Below are 15726 nucleotides of genomic sequence, written 5' to 3' on the forward strand. Positions count from 1 at the left end.
CAAGTATAACTGCATTTTTATAAATAAATTCATTCCACATTTGCCCTATTACATCCATTTGTGTAATTAGTTGATGAATGCCTTGCCGAGGGAAAGCACTATAGCTGGTTTTGCTCTCATTGTATCCTCAGCACCTAGAACAGGCCTAGGCACATAGTAGTTGCTTGGCAAATACTGACTAAACAAATGAAAATAACTAAAGCAAGAGAAAGCAGGAGCCAGGCAGGAAAAAAGCGAATCTGTGATCAGCCCTCACCGAGTTGCAGCACTGGCATAAGAAACCATATCCTGCCAGGCCCATCCCAGAGGAGACAGCAATGAGGGTGAGGAATATCTCGAGGCTCTACACCAAAGGTTTTGGTGCTGGACACCCCGCCTGAGCACCCATAACAGCCCTTTGGTGGGACAGAGCCCAGGAGTGTGAGCTCATGCAAACCCAATAGTAGGCTAACACTGTGCCACAAAGGGGACCTGAGCCAGGAGTCCCAGGACTGCTGGCAGCCAGAAAGGAAGACTGGGCCACTGCATGGCAGGAAGTTGGAGGTTCTGAAAGAGGAAACCTGGGAAAGAGAAACCCCTGGACACCTACCACCCCCTGCTCTCCAAGTCAAGCATGATGCCTTGCGTATAACAGGTTCACATACATACCTGCTCATTGATAAAGTCCTGAGCAGTCAAGTACAGTATGAAATGTATTGATGCTGTGATTGGAAGTAAAACTACCTCTCTTAAAAGACCTGGAATATTACATTTTCACAACAACGACCAAACTAAAACAACAAAAGAATTCAGTCTTCACCTTTGGAGGATGCTTCATTGGTTTGAAAACCGATTAGTGAAAGGAATAAAATCAAGCATTTATCTATTCCAGTATGAACTGTACCTCAAAGTAACAAAGTCATTGACCAGAAGTTTTTTTAATAGAAGAATTGCTAGTAACGCAGACGAAAAAACAATGTAGAATATGACCACTGTACAACCCTGGATGAAATGTTGGATCTAGCAATGATCATCAGTGACTGCTAAGACTGGTGAAACACTGATGGTGAACTTCATAATGGACGGGGCTAACATCTGAACCCAACAATCAGTATTAACCTCACAAAAGAGAAACAGTGACATGGGATGTGTTTCCTGATGTGATACAAACTACACCATCACTGCCTCTCAAGTAAGTACTCTTACCAAAACATCTAAACTGAAATCTGATCTAGATTTAATTGCTGGTTTAAAGGAAATATAAGGAATGGTGGAACATATTAAATTATGCTTTGGGGATGCAATTAACAAAATCCAGACAAGGAAAGACTGTGGGACAAATAACCAGATTATTTCAATAAATACACTGGAGGGACACTGGGTGGCTCGTCGGTTGAGCATCTGACTCTTGATTTTGGCTCAGGTCATGATCTCACAGTTGTGGGACCAATCCCTGTGATGGGGTCTGTGGTGTAACACGGAGCCTGTCTAGGATTCTGCCTCTCCCTCTCTCTCTCTCTGCCCCTCCACTGCTCACGTGCGTGCATATTATCTCTCTCAAAATAAATAAATAAATAAATAAATAAATAAATAAATAAATAAATATTTTTTAAGAAGAGCCTTTTAAAAAGGTAATAATGAATAAATAAATACACTGGAAGGGGAAAAAGGAGGTATGGGGACCTGTAAATCAGGGCTTTTCAAACTTGACACCACTGACAAGATGGGACACAGATACTTTGTTGTAGGGCTGTCCTGTGTATCACAGGGTATGTAGCAGCATCCCTGGCTTCTACCCACTACATGCAAGTGCACCTCTTCAGCTGTGGCAACCAAAAATGTCTCCAGATATTGCCAGATGTCCCCTGTGGGCAAAATCACTCCACTACCACCCCCTTGAGAACCATTGCTGTAGGTTAAAAGAGACTTATCAACCAAATGTCATGTGAGGGCCTTATCTGGATTTTTATTTTAACAAACCTACTGTAAAAAAAAAGAATATTAAGACAATCAGGGAAATTTGAACACTGGATATTTGACGACAGGGACTTTAGATATAATAATAGTACTGCAGTTGTATTTTTTAAGAAGAATCCTTATCTTTTAAAGATGCATGCTTAAGTATTTATTGACAAGGTGATATATTTGAGATTTGCTTCAAAAGAACCCAGTGAAGAGAGGGGCATAGGTGAGGGGAGAGATGAAATAAGATTGGTTAGGAGTAGGTAATTATTGAAGCAGGGTAATAGGCAGTTAACTTTATGATTCTGTCTATTATATATTTTGTTATTTTCTATAAGAAGACATTTTAAAACGACACCTGAGGATGCTGGAGCCAACTAGCAATGATATGAGTAAGTTAGGTCTCCACATATGGAAACATGTATGTATTGTTTTTTATCTGCTATAATGACATTTTGATGAATTCAGGCTCCTCCCCCCAGGTCAGGCGGCCACTTTCACCAGGTGCCCTCTACCTGAGGGCAGGTGTGCTGAGCATGAGTCACAACAGAGCCTGGTGTTAGGTTTGCTTGTCACCTCATATTCCTAGCTAGACTGTAAAGGGAGGCAATGAGGCAGTGAAAAAGGTGTAGGTTTTGGGAGTCAGATGGGTCAGGTTCAAATTCCAGTTCTGCTGTGGGTTGCTGGACAAATCCTAAGTCCCTTTTTTCTCTATGAACTCAGTTTCCCCACCTTGGTTATTGTGAGGATTGAATTAGATCAGGTATGTCAGATTTCTGATATAAAGGAGATGCTCAGGAAATGCTGGTTGGTAAAGAAATGAGTAGGAAAAGGGAGTTGTCTGGAGGAAAGGCCATGCGTGAAGAGGGAAGAAGGCAGCTGCACAGCTCCCGCTTGCCCCAGGTTGGGGTGGGGGGCTGGGAGGAAGCCATTACCTGAGACCTTGACCTCTTGGAGAACCTCACTGGTGGCCCGAGCCACAAAGATGATCCCCTCGTCGTCCTCCTTCTCTGTCTCCGAACTGTCACTCTCTTCCTCCTCCTCAGACTCCACAGTTAAGATCACAGCAGCTGGACAGGGACAAGAGCTGAGTGGGGGTGGCCAGCCCAGCAGCTGCCTCTTGGTACTGCACGACGCCAAACCAGCTCCCTGTCCACCCAGGCAGAGCCCACGGCTGGCAGAGCCTCCCCACCTTATCCTCTGGCTCTTTCAGCACTGGACTAGTGGGTTGGGGCTGAAGAGGAAGCTAAGTGGGGCTACAGAGCCCTAGGAGGCCACCAGAGAAAGCAGAGTCCTCCAAGGAAGCCAGGAGGGAAGTCATACTTTCTAGCTCCTCCATCATCTTCTCTCAGCCCTGAAGCCCCATCATCAACTGAAAACATGAGCATCACGAGAGCTGGAAGACCCATCAATGCTCAGCTCATCCAAAAAACTCCTGGTTTTGTAGGCAGGACACTGGGCCCCATGGGTGACCCATCCTTCAAGCTCCCCCCTTCTCCATGACACCTTCTCCCTGTCCTTAAGGCCTCTAACCTGTAGTTATCTACTAGATACCTCCTGTCACAAATTAAGAACTGCTTAGAACATGTCCAGCTTTGAAATCAGGTAAGCCCAAGAGGTCCCTGAGGGAAGGAGCCTCAGTCCATGGCACTGAATGTAGCACAGAGGAGATCCTCCAGGTTTTGGCTGATGGGCCTCTGCCCCCCACCCCATCCTCAGCCCCCCCACCCCCACTCCCTGCTTGCCTGTGTCCTGAACGCTCAGGTTTCGAGGAGGTTTCCCATTTGTGGCCTCAGTGTTAGCTAAACCATCCTTCTGAGGACCAAGAAAAAAACCCCTAAGTCTCTGGCCCTGGCTCAAAATCCCAACCCTGTTGTCTGGTAGGGTCTTCCTGACACAGTTGGGGAGGGAATCTATATCAATCCCAGTGGTTCCATCAGCCCTTGGCCCCCCAGCCAACTGTAGAGTCTAAGTAACCTATGCCCCAGCAAGGGCTCTGGATGCCTCAGCCTGGGCTGAATTAGGCACTCCTGGAGCGCCCCCTCCCCCCTGACCTCAGGAACCTGCCTTTCTCATGCTGGGTCACTTCTGGTAGGAGGTCCTGCTGCCTCCCAGGATGTGACCACAAAGCAAGATGCAGATCTCCCTCAAAAGGGCTCACCTTACCCTTCTGGGACTCTAGGAAGATACAAAAGGGAACCCAAACTATTGCAGCCACCAAGACTCTGAGGGTTAACCAACTAGGGGTTCCCCTGGGCTGGATTCCAATACTTGGAAGCTCAAAACTATGTGCCATCAGCCTCCAGCCCCAAACAGAAGTCCCAGAGAAAGCACATGCCTTCTTGCGACTGGTCTTGCGAGGTCGTGGCTTGCTCTTGGTGAAGCAGATGTTGTGCTTGGTGGACTTAAAGGACTCCAGCCGCCGTTTCATGTTCTGCTGGAAGACCTCCTTGTCCTGCCGTTCCTGCGCATCCTCTGAGATGAAGTGGCGGCTGCAGCTGGCTTTGTACTGGCAATGACAGGCCCACCCTGCCATGAGGCCAGGAGCCTTGGCCTCCCACAGGAGACCAGGCCATAGCACCATGTGCACGATAGACCCTCCCAGCCCCATTTTTCCAGAACTAGCCACGGATTAAAAAAACAAAAAGTACAAAAGGAACCCAACCAGACACTCTGCATTCTCAATTCACTGGGGGAATAACTTCCCTTTATCACTGAACCTATCCCCCCAAATCTGGCTGTCCCTATCCTCCACATTACCCTTCCCCAATTTTCTCTGATATGAAGTAACAAGAGGCAGGGGACCCTGTATCTTGTCCCTTGGGGCTGCAATGAGACTGTGGGGGACATTTCCTTCTTTGCCCTTCCATTTAAGGAGCCTGGTCCCTGTGCCTGGCCCACACACCCCTATCCAGCTATATAGGATTCTCCCTCTACGAGAAATTCTCCAGCCAGCCATTTCTGCAACAACCTTGGACTTCCAGAACTATCTCTCCTGACACCCTGGACTCTTTTGATCCCAAAAGCCACCTGCACCCAATTTAGGACCACTCCCATCATCTATTCCTTCCCACTCTTTCTCACAAAGACCAAGCCCATTACATACCGACCTAGACTGCCAAAAAGAAGTACTGCCATCTGGTCCAAATCACCTTATCTGGGCTCACCTCCCTAGTACGACCCTTTCTTACAACTTGTATTTTCTGCTGCCCCAATCCAGTTCTAAGAGCTCCCTTCAAGTTTTCCATCTGCCTTCCCCCACCTAATCACCGAGAGGGATCCCTCTTTGCTGGGGGTGCAGGAATCCAGCTCCCTCACAGGCGTACCCTGAACCCTGGCCTCCACTTTGCTCAGCCCACTCTTCCCTGCCTCCATCAGCTCCTGCTCCCTCCCATTTCCTGGCCCTCCAGCACCTTCACTCCTTCTCTCATCATGCCAACCAGCCCACCACCCTGCTTTTAAGCATGCCCCTGGCCCATTCTCCCCTGAAGAAAGCCTTTTCATTAAGGCCACTGCTTCCCTTTTGCTGCCAAACTTTTATACTTTGATTCTGATACTTTCCCTTCTACCCATTACTTTCTTAAATACCAGAAATACAACTCCAGGGTCCACAAGTCCACAGTGCTTTCTCCCTGGTCACCAGTGCCATGGCATGATCTCTGGTTAGGCGCTGGCCTGACTTCTGTGCAGCATCCAGCCGTCCTTCTGGCCCAGGCCTCCAAGACACCATCTGCTACTGCGCATCTCCTCTCCTTCGCTGGTTCCCATTCCTTTTCTCCCATGTGCATTTCTCACAGTGTTGTCCTTGGCCTTCCTGTCTCACCTCCAAAAGCTCTCTGCAGTGAACTCTCCATTCCCCCAGCTTCAGCTAGCCCAGTCACAAACATCATGCAGCCATCACACCAGCTGCATTTGAATCACCTGGGCGATTTATTAAGGCCATAGATTCTTAGTCCCATTCCACACTACAAAATCAGAATCTCCAGGAGGTAAAGCCAGGAATATGTGGTCTAGCAAGCTCCGCCAAGGGATTCTGATGTTTCCAGGTGAGGAAATCTCTGACAATAAAGACTGTTTATGTTTATTTCCAGCCCTCATCTCTGAAACTATAATCTCATATTTGTAACTCCATACTAAACACTCTGTCTCTCTCTCTCGGATAACATTTCTGTGAAGAACATGAAGAATTATGGATTGTGTTATGGTATAACTAAATGGATTCAGAACTAGTTGAGTAACCATACCCAAAAATGCTTGATCCATGTCAGTCTAGAGGAAAGTCTTTAGTAGCATGCCACAGGGCTCTGTCCTCAGCTCTATCCTATTCAACTTTTTATGTTGATTTGGATAAATATAAAGTTAACAGGCTTAGCAAATTTTCACATGATGTGAATCTGAACAGATATTTGGTGCCAGACATGGGATCCAAACGAGGCACTGATGGGCTAAATCAAATAAAATGACATTTAATGGGGATAAGCACAGTCTTACTCCAGTTTTGTTTTGTTTTGTTTTGTTTTCTAATTGATTACATAAGAACTGGTTGAACTGCACCCATTGACCAATCTTATGCACACACATCCATAGACAACCAATCGTTATGTACAACCTGATGTGATACAATACATAATACAAAGCACACCTACTGAATGTTCCTGAATCTGACCAGGCCTCTAGATTTAAGTACCAGGACATACAGGGGATGGAGGAACATGTTAAACATCGCCACTGGAATATAATTAGCAAAATCTACAAAATGGGAAATTCCCTGAGACAAAGTATCCAGTTTTTCCAATAAATAAATAGCAAGTGGGAGAAAAGGAGAAGGAAGTATTAGAGATTTTTTTCTTTAATAAAGAGAAATATTTACCAAATGCAAAATGTGGGCTTTATTTGGATCCTGATTTAAACAAACCACCTGAAAAAAAGATGATTATGAATACTGACTGGATATTTCATGTGAGAAGAAATTATTGTTATTTGTTATAAGCGATAATCACACTACTATTTTATACATACATTGTATACGTAGACTTCTTGTCACATAGAGATACATATTGAAATATTTAGAGGTGATATGCTATGTCTGGAGTTTGCTTTAAGATAAAAAAGTGTGGATGGGATGAGGTAGAGGTACAGAATGTAACAAGATCAACCATGCATCGATAATTAGGGGAGCTGAGTAATGCATAAATCAGTTATTTTATTCTGTCTAGTTTTGTGAGTGAGATGTGCCTTAAGAAAAAAGTAAACAAAATGAAACAAAAACCCCCACAGGTTGGATGAGACAGAGTCGAATAGCCATTAACTGAGGAAGACATGGGAGTATGCCTGATTGTAAGGACATTTTGGGGCCTCAGAGTGGTAAGACAAAGCTGGAGGGATTCAGAACATCGGGAAGAGACTTGCAAGTTCTAGAACTAAAAAGGTAAGAAAGCCTCTATGCCCTGCTCTGGTCAACCACATCTAGAGCAGCATTCAGGGCCTTGTTTCTTATGACCAGAGAAGACATAGGGAGACAAGGGAGAGGGGATGCTGGCCTGAGGGCAAGAAGGACTGTGTGAAAAGGAACTGTCTTGAAACCTTTGAAGGCTTATTCTGCAGAGCTGCCGAGAGTCAAATTATAACCCGTGCCAGCAAGTTAAAGGAAGCCAGTTCTGTCTCAACCGTAGAAACAATCTTGACTGTTAAAACTGCCAGGAATGGTAACAGCTGCCTTCCCATTTCTGAAAAGTTCAAGGTAATGGCATGCTGCCCCCTTGTGGGGTTGCAACAGATTCCTTCCTGAATGGGTTGGACCATTCCAGCCTGAGCTTCCTGACCTGCATTAGACTAACACTACCTACAAGAGATGTCTGCCTTCCCCATACTAAGCTGGTCCCATAGGCTTCCTCAGCACTTCTGTTTCTGCCTGTGACCCCATCAAGCCTTCTGTAGTCCATCCCCTCCTCTCCTCCTCAAGACAACCACTCAATCCTATGTGCTACTCTCCTTTACCACCACTCAACTCTGATCCAGTGTTTCACTCCAGCCTCCCAACTGGCTCTCCCAGCCTCGCACCTCGCCCCTCCAATTTGGTCTATGCTCTGCTACCAGAAGAAGATATCTTTAAACAGTGCTTATATATCAGCCCAACCCTTTCCAAAAAAAAAAAAAAAGCTAAATGTTATTACAAGATAATGCCCATGCTCTTCCACTGGGCACTTATAGCTCTTCACTAGCTGGTGTCAATTGCCTCTTGAGCCTGCAGTCATGGTCTCCCCAGACCAGTCCCCCAACTGCCCCCCACCTCCATTCCCCTTTGGAACTCTTACACCCTCCCTGCTCTCACCCTGCGGCGTGGCTTGTAGAGGCCTCCACAGAGCAGATGGTGCATCACAGCATCCTCACGGTCCCGGCCGCTGCGCACTGTGTCAATCACCTGCAGATCCAGACACGCTCCACTGCCACTCTCCCTCCTGCAGGAAGCAGGGAACATGTGTGCTAAGGAGGGGCCAGGAGGCACAGGCCAGGGGAAGGGCAAAAAGCAAAAGTGCCCACAAATCTTTCCCAGAAGGGATGCAGAGAGAGGGCCCAAGAGAGAGGAGCTTGAGGAATTGGAGGCGGTTCAAGGACTTACAACAGGTTCGTGACAGATGTCTCTGCCATAGAATTGCGGCTGGGCATAGAGGGCAGAGTGAGACCTGTGGAGGACAAGATATGGCCTCCCTGCTGGGGCCAAGACAGAGGTCAGAAAGCAAGCAGATTGAGGGTACCCCAGACAGTCAAAGGGTAATAAAAAGGAGAAGAGTTAACACTTATTCTGTTCTTTTGATCATCTAGGTACTATGCTATGCACTTTACATATTGAATCCACAAAAGTCTGTGACATATGTATTCTTATTCCTGCTTTCTTACAACAGAGGAAACAGGCTGAGAGAGGATACGGGACTTAACCAAGGTCACAAGTCTGTAAGTGATAAGACTTGAACTGCATCTGCTGACTCTAGAGTCTAGCTGTTTCTCAACTTTCTCTACTCCTTGCCAGACTCTGAATTCAGCATCAGGTCAGGCTGGTTTCTGCAGGTGCCACTTTACCAGTCTGCTAGCAATTCCCAACTCCCCGCTCAGGTCCTACCTGCTTGTCACTCCTTCCTGCCCTGCTCTGCTGGCTACCCACCACTGGCTGCTGGCCCACCTGGTCCACGAAGCTGATGGCATCCCGGATGTTGAGTCGATAGTACACATCCCAGATCTGGTCCCGGATGCGGTAGGCTGACCGTCGCATCAGCAGCTGACTCAGGTACTTCTTGTCAAACTGTTCCCACCTACAGAAGATGTCAGGCCCAGGCCTGAGTCCCATCCCCAAGGCCCAGCTGGCTGGCCCTTCCTCAGATGAGGTAAGGGCACTGCCAGCATCAGCCTGGCTCTCTTGGTATAGGCCTCTCAGCCAGGGAGAATATTGAAGCTAGTCCCCCCCCCCTTATGGAACTTACAGCATTATAGGAAAGCCTGACATTAAGTTGAAGTTATTACAAATAACCAGAATTGCAACAATAACAAGAACTACAAAGGATAATTATAGAGTATGATAGGGATTCGTCCTAGTCAGCAAGGCAAGGGAATGCCTCCCTAGGGACTTGATGCCTATAGTGAGATCTGAAGGAGAAACAGTGGTTAAGAAGGTGAGAAGGTGAGAAAATGTTCTAATACACAGAATATGTCCCAAGGTCCCAATGGCAGGGTAGGGGAGCACAATGTGTCCTGAGGTTCTAAACCAGGGTCCATGTAATTAGCAGGCAGACAGTCAAGGACAGAGCACAGCATGATGAGGCTGGAGTCTGGAAGGTGCCAGACCACACAGGGCCAGGCAGCCCTCACTGTGAAGACTTGTCTTATCCTGAGAGTACTGGGATGCCACTGAAAGGGCTCCTGGCAGAGGTCACCCAGCCCAAGCCTGGCTGTGTCCCTTCTCAGAAGTGTGGCACATCCCCAGTGCTGCCCTGGCTGGTGGGTCTGCTGCTGCTGAAGGAGCCTTGGGGGAGCTCCCTCACCTGTCCCTCCAGTAGTGATAGCCATGGTGCCCCACAACGTCCTCCACTGCAGCCAGAATGTGGTCAAAAGTCTAGAAGGGGGGTGGGTAGGGGGACTGGATCAGGACTCTGCTTAAAATAGAAGGAAGAGAGGTATAGGTGGAGGGATGGGGTTCTGGTACCCACGTGCTCATGCAGCTCCTGGTTCAGGGTGGGTTTGTGATGCTCACTCCTCTTCACCTTCAGCCACTTGACCAGTGGCTTGATGGTTAAGCCCTATGGACAGGCAGCAGGTGAGCCCTGCCCTATCCAGTTCCCTGCCTTTCTCTCCCCATAATTAGGCCTCAGCTTCAGTACCTCCACCTCACTGCACTCAAGGTCTGAGAAGTCAGGCCCCTGTATCCCCCAATAGAAAGAGGAGCCCCGTCCCAAAGGCTCCATGCCTCCCCCAGGGCCTGTTGGACCTTCTCCCTACCCAGCCTCATGGGCTCTCCCACCTGCACAATGACTGTGAAGAAGACCACCACAATAGTGGTGGCCACAAAGTAGTCCTTGGCAGGGACCTTGGTCTTGTCCAGTAGGATGACGAGAGCGAAGGCCACAGCCCCACGCAGGCCCCCATAGGACATCACCACCTGGTCAATCTTGTCCAGAGGGACCAGCCGGAACTGATTCAGCACCCACGTCTGCAGGACTACGCCTACAGCAGGAGGGAGGCCAGTGGGAGCAGGGCTTTGGTAGTGGAGGACCCAGGAGTGGATGGTACCAAGTATCTGGGCTAAGGTCTGACAGGGGCTAGGAAGGATGAACAATAGCGGGGAGGCTTAGGAATTGACAAGGATATGGACTCAGACTAGGAGATGAGCTGGGGCAGGGCAGGAAGTAGAGTGGGAAAGCAGAGGGTGCTGGCAATACCGAGGGCTCGGAAGAACAGGATGAAGAAGAGGGTGCCCAGCACCAGCCCAGAATCCCAGGCCCACTTAGAAGAGTCCACAGCCGAGATGCCAAGCAGCATGAAGATGACTGTCTCAGCACAGCTGGCTAGAGTCTTCATTGTGTATTTGACAGCCGTGCGTGACTTATGGGAGATGTTGGCCTCCACGTACTTCTTACAGCCTAGGCCACACATAGTCACCCTGGAAGAGGAATTGACAGACAGGACAAGTAAGGAAGGGTTGCAGAAGCACAGCCTCTGGGGTTCAAGCGTGCTGCAGGAGGGGTGTTGCCCATCACAGGATGTCAGACCATCAGGGCTGAAGCCCAAGGAGGTATGGAGACAGTCTCAGAACAACTAGTGGGGGTCTTAGGATAAGGGTCCAAGTCTCCAAGTTCCCATTCAGTGCCTCCTGGAGAGGAAGGTGGGAGAAACATGCTCTGACTAGCATCCTTTCTAGGCACCTTTTGCAGTACTGTAGCCACTAGAGCCAGTGGCACCAGGCCTTGAGATCCACTTCTAGCTCAGCCTATACCCCAGAGAGCACTTCAGGAAGAGGAAGACTAGGTTCTGCAGTGCCCAAGGCAGTTCTAGAGGTATATCCTGAAATATGACGTGAGGTTTACTGTCTTCCCAGGGGAATTTGAGGCTCCCACTACCACAAGGGCACAGGGAAACCTATTGCCTCCTTAGGGTCTTGCTTCTGTCCATGTGAGGGGCAACCATCTCCAATGCCCCCTCCCAGCTGCCTGCATGCAAGGCCCCCAGGACTCACGCAAGAATAGCAGAGAGAGAGGCCATTTCAGCAGTGAGGTAGGCTGCATAGGCGAGGAGGAAGACCAGCAGCGGCTCGATGATGCGGACCCGCTTGGTGAAGCGTGTGGTCAGGGCCAGGAGGAAGGCAAAGACTAAGCCCACGGCTGCCCCGCCCAGACTGACCACAAACAGGGAGGCTGGGGGAGGAGTGGGTTGTCAGCGTGACCCCTGGCCTGGACCCCACCCGGGCGGATAAGACTGCTGCCTGGCAGGGAGTAGAGGACAATACCCACTGTACTCCCAGGGGTCAGGATCCCAGAGCCAGGATCCCAGGAAAGCCCCTCCTTCTCAGGTTCTCAGGGCCCCATTTCTCTATAGAGGAGAATGAGGCAACCCAACAGCCTCCTCTGTCCTGATGCAGTAGGGGGCAGGACTCAGCAACCCAGCCAAAGCGGGGAAATACTGACCGACTCCTTTCAGGTAGTCAGTGGCCTGCACATTGGCAGAGCCCATCTCCACAAAGGAGTTGCAGACCTTGTACAGCACCTGAGTGAGAAGATGAGAGTCAGGAGAAAGGAGGGGAAAGGTTCAACTGGGACTACTGGGAGAGGGTGAAATCTGAGGTGGTATTTCTTACCCAGGGAACCCAGGGAAGGGTCTGAGCATGCTCAGACACCCAACTAGTCAGAGCATGGCAACAGGGGTCAGGGAATGGCAGCCAGCTGAGCACTCTCACCACGGTGACAGCATCATTGAGCAGGGACTCGCCAAAGACGATGATAAAGAGAGTGTCGTTGACGTGCACCTCCTCAAAGACAGCCAGCACAGCCACAGGGTCCACCGCTGAGATGAGGCTCCCAAATAGCAGAAAGTCCAGCAAGCTGGCCTGCACTCGAGGGGCTTTTGAGGGATAGATGGGGGACAGCAGTTGGCGAGGTATCCAGTTTCCCACAGCATTCCCTGTGACAAGCCCTGGCTCCACCCCCACTGTGGAAACAAGGATACCCAGAGAGGACTTGGGATGGTGCACACAGCATCAGCCCGCAGGTCAGGACACTTGAGCCTAGGGCCTGGCTTTGCCACTTACCAGCTCTGTGATGTTGGTGCTGTCACTGTCACATGACTTCTCTTAAGCCATGCCTCCTCATCTGCCTACCTCACGAGATTGCTGCAAAATCAACCCAGGAGATGGCTAAGAAAGCTCTACATAACCTGAAAAGTTAAGGTGGCACTGACAATAAAATCTACAGCTACAGTAATAAGAACCACCAGCAGGTGGAAATTGGCTGCTGACTGGCTTTATTAGGGAGATAGTGCTTTCTCCCACCCTTGTGGTTCTCAGCCTAAAGGATATGACACTCACAATACTCAGCAGGAGGGGTAGGGGCTGTCGATCTGTGAGGGCTAAGTATGGTAGGAAAAGCACCCACCGTTGGGAGAACTTGAACATGTCATAGAATCTCTGTTAGCCTGTTTCCTCATGTATATATTGTGAATAATAACAGTATCTACCTCAAAAAGTCCTTTATTTAGCCAGAGTCTAACACAAAGTAAGTACCTAATAGATATTACCTATTTTAGGATTATTATTATTATTACTATTATTGGTACTATTATTATGGTCTGATGTCCTCCCTTCCCTTCCTGCCCCAAAGAGTTCACTCACCCATTAGGAAAACCAGGTAGGAGGCCTCAAGTAGAAATTGCAAACCTCCCTTTGTACCTTGGAAGAAGTCTGAATTATCAACATTCCTAGTTGAATGGATTTTGGTGCAGGAAATGAGGAAGAAGGGAGCAGGAAAGGCAGTCTGAGGGCAAAGAACCTCAGTAAAACAGACCTCTCCTGCTAACCTTTATTAAATGAGTTTAAGGGCCTCTATTTCTTCATCTATTAAATGGGACAAATTATACCCCAACAGAGTAGCTATAAAGAGTCCATGCGATAAGTAAAGATATAATATCCAGGGTAATGTATTGCATTCTGTGGATGTATAATATGGATTTATCAAAAATAATAAAGGCACCTGGCTGGCTCAATCAGAAGAGCATGTGACTCTTGATCTCAGGGTTGTGAGTTTGAGCCCCATGCTGGGTGTAGAGATTACTTTTAAAAAAATTTAAAGGGGTGCCTGGCTGGCTCAGTCAGAAAAGCATGCAACCCTTGATCTTGGGGTTGTACGTTCAAGCCCCACGTTGCATATAGAGATTACTTAAAACTAAAATCTTAAAAAATTATTATAATAAATAAATAGATCTAAATTAAAAAAATAATAATAACAGAAAACCACCCTAATGTGGCCTGGGCAGAGCCAGGATGGCTGGCCCTCGCAGGAATGGTGAATTGTGCCTCAAGGGAGCAAGACTGGCAAATGGCAGTGTGGTAACAGAGGGCAGGAGGCAGCAGTAGTAATGCAGGCTTCCCAGCCTCAGCAGCCCACACACAGCTGGGAACCAGGCCTCTGCTCAGCTGTCATGCTGCAGAAGCCCAGACTCAACTGGCAGAGACCTAAATGAAGGCTGTAGGCCCATCTGGAGTATTGCCTTGCGCTCCAGGTGGGAGGGACCTAAGAACTCTCAGGGCATGGCTCTTGCCAATATGGGATCTCCAGAGGTGGAGAAGGGGGTTGGTCCAGGTTCTAGGGTCACTCACCCACAAGTCCAGCCTGCTGCAGGCCCCAGAGGGCAGCACCTGTTGTGAAGGCATTCCAGAGTGTGCCCACCACAGCATAGGTGAGGATGGCACCCAAATTATCAAAGAACAGCCGGCTAGGCATGAAATAGCCTGAGTCCAGCACAATAGGAGGCAGCAGGAAGAGGAAGAACGTGCCTGGCTCCAGCTGGTACTCAGCTTTCTTGGCCACAGCCAAGACAATGCCTCCAAGCACCAGTCCCAGCAAAATCAGCAGGCAGCTCTCAGGGACCAGTGATGTCACCTTCCGAGACAAGTGAAACACTACAATGCAAGAAGAGGGCAGGATGCATCAGCTTATTGGACACACACACACACACACACACGTGCGCACAACACATATACACTGGCCTATAACCTCCCACTCTTAGAAGGTTATCCAAGGTCAGGAACCCTGACCCTGAGACCAAGGAAAGAGAAAAGAAATGCAGGACTACTAGAATCTCCAACCTCCATGCCCATAAACACTCCACTGCAGCTAAAGTTGTCTGTTTCTTGGTGTTCCTGTCATGGTAACCTAGGCCTTTGCTTGTTATTTCCATTTCTGGCAATGCCCCCTCCTCTCTACTCTCATCCTCAGGGCATCTCACCTTTCTCTGATCTCCCTTATCCGTAACCATTATTTGAGCCTCAGCAAATGTTATTTGGTATATTTCTGTGTATAACATAGCTGTAAAAATCAGGGCCTCTAGATCCAGGCTGCCTGGGTTTGAAGACTACCTCCTCTATTTACTAGTTCTGTGACCTCAGAGCACATAACTTCACCTCCCTTTCAGTTTTCTCATCAGCAAAATAGGAATAAAAACAGTAGTGATCTCATAGGATTGTTGTGATGTTTAAATAAAGCAATCTACTCAATAGCACTTAGCCCAATGCTTTATCGTAATCACTCAATAAATGTTACCTAATATATTATTGAGTCCTGCCTCCCTAACTAGACCATAATGCATATTATACCTCCCAACAGCACTGTAGACCTCCTAGCCCAATGTGCTTTTCATTATAATGCCTCAACTAAGGAAACAGTAGTTGAAAAACATTGGGTTTAGCGGTAAGACGATCCCTCATTCTTCAGGCTCTGTCGCTTTCTAATTGTATGATCACAAACTAATTTACCTGAACTTCAATCTCTTCTCCTATAATATGAGAAAAATACCTATTACACAAGGTGGGTATAAAATGATACAGTGTGAATGTGCCCACCAGGATATCACACATATAGTAGGTTCTCAACAAATATTAATTAAAAATGACTCTGAGGAAGGGACACCTGGCCAGTTGAGTAGGTGGAGCATGTGACTCTTAATCTTGGGGTTGTGAGTTCAAGTTGGGTACAGAGATTGCTTAAAAATAAAAAATCTGGGGGCGCCTGGGTGGCGCAGTCGGTTAAGCGT

General features: G+C 48.1%; 1 protein-coding gene across 9 annotated transcripts in view; it reads right to left on the reverse strand.

Annotated features, from left to right (window-relative positions):
* Positions 1-15726, reverse strand: part of SLC9A5 (solute carrier family 9 member A5) — a 31477-nt gene that overhangs the window by 1502 nt on the left and 14249 nt on the right. For 4 of the 9 annotated variants that reach the window (XM_053210424.1, XM_053210426.1, XM_053210422.1 and 1 more), the window contains 15 exons: positions 14294-14596; positions 12380-12543; positions 12111-12189; positions 11663-11840; positions 10869-11089; positions 10451-10653; positions 10140-10229; positions 9975-10045; positions 9119-9248; positions 8561-8649; positions 8273-8399; positions 6812-6859; positions 4280-4450; positions 3687-3756; positions 2877-3011 (listed from right to left, as the gene is read on the reverse strand). In XM_053210424.1, coding sequence (XP_053066399.1) covers positions 2877-3011; positions 3687-3756; positions 4280-4450; positions 6812-6859; positions 8273-8399; positions 8561-8649; positions 9119-9248; positions 9975-10045; positions 10140-10229; positions 10451-10653; positions 10869-11089; positions 11663-11840; positions 12111-12189; positions 12380-12543; positions 14294-14417 — 1900 coding nt within the window. In that variant the 5' untranslated portion in view covers positions 14418-14596. The remainder of the gene's footprint in view (positions 1-2876; positions 3012-3686; positions 3757-4279; positions 4451-6811; positions 6860-8272; positions 8400-8560; positions 8650-9118; positions 9249-9974; positions 10046-10139; positions 10230-10450; positions 10654-10868; positions 11090-11662; positions 11841-12110; positions 12190-12379; positions 12544-14293; positions 14597-15726) is intronic. The other 5 variants (XM_053210423.1, XM_053210421.1, XM_027075949.2 and 2 more) reach the window with 5 other exon arrangements.

The sequence above is a fragment of the Acinonyx jubatus genome, chromosome E2 (assembly GCF_027475565.1).
Source record: "Acinonyx jubatus isolate Ajub_Pintada_27869175 chromosome E2, VMU_Ajub_asm_v1.0, whole genome shotgun sequence".
NCBI lineage: Eukaryota > Metazoa > Chordata > Mammalia > Carnivora > Felidae > Acinonyx > Acinonyx jubatus.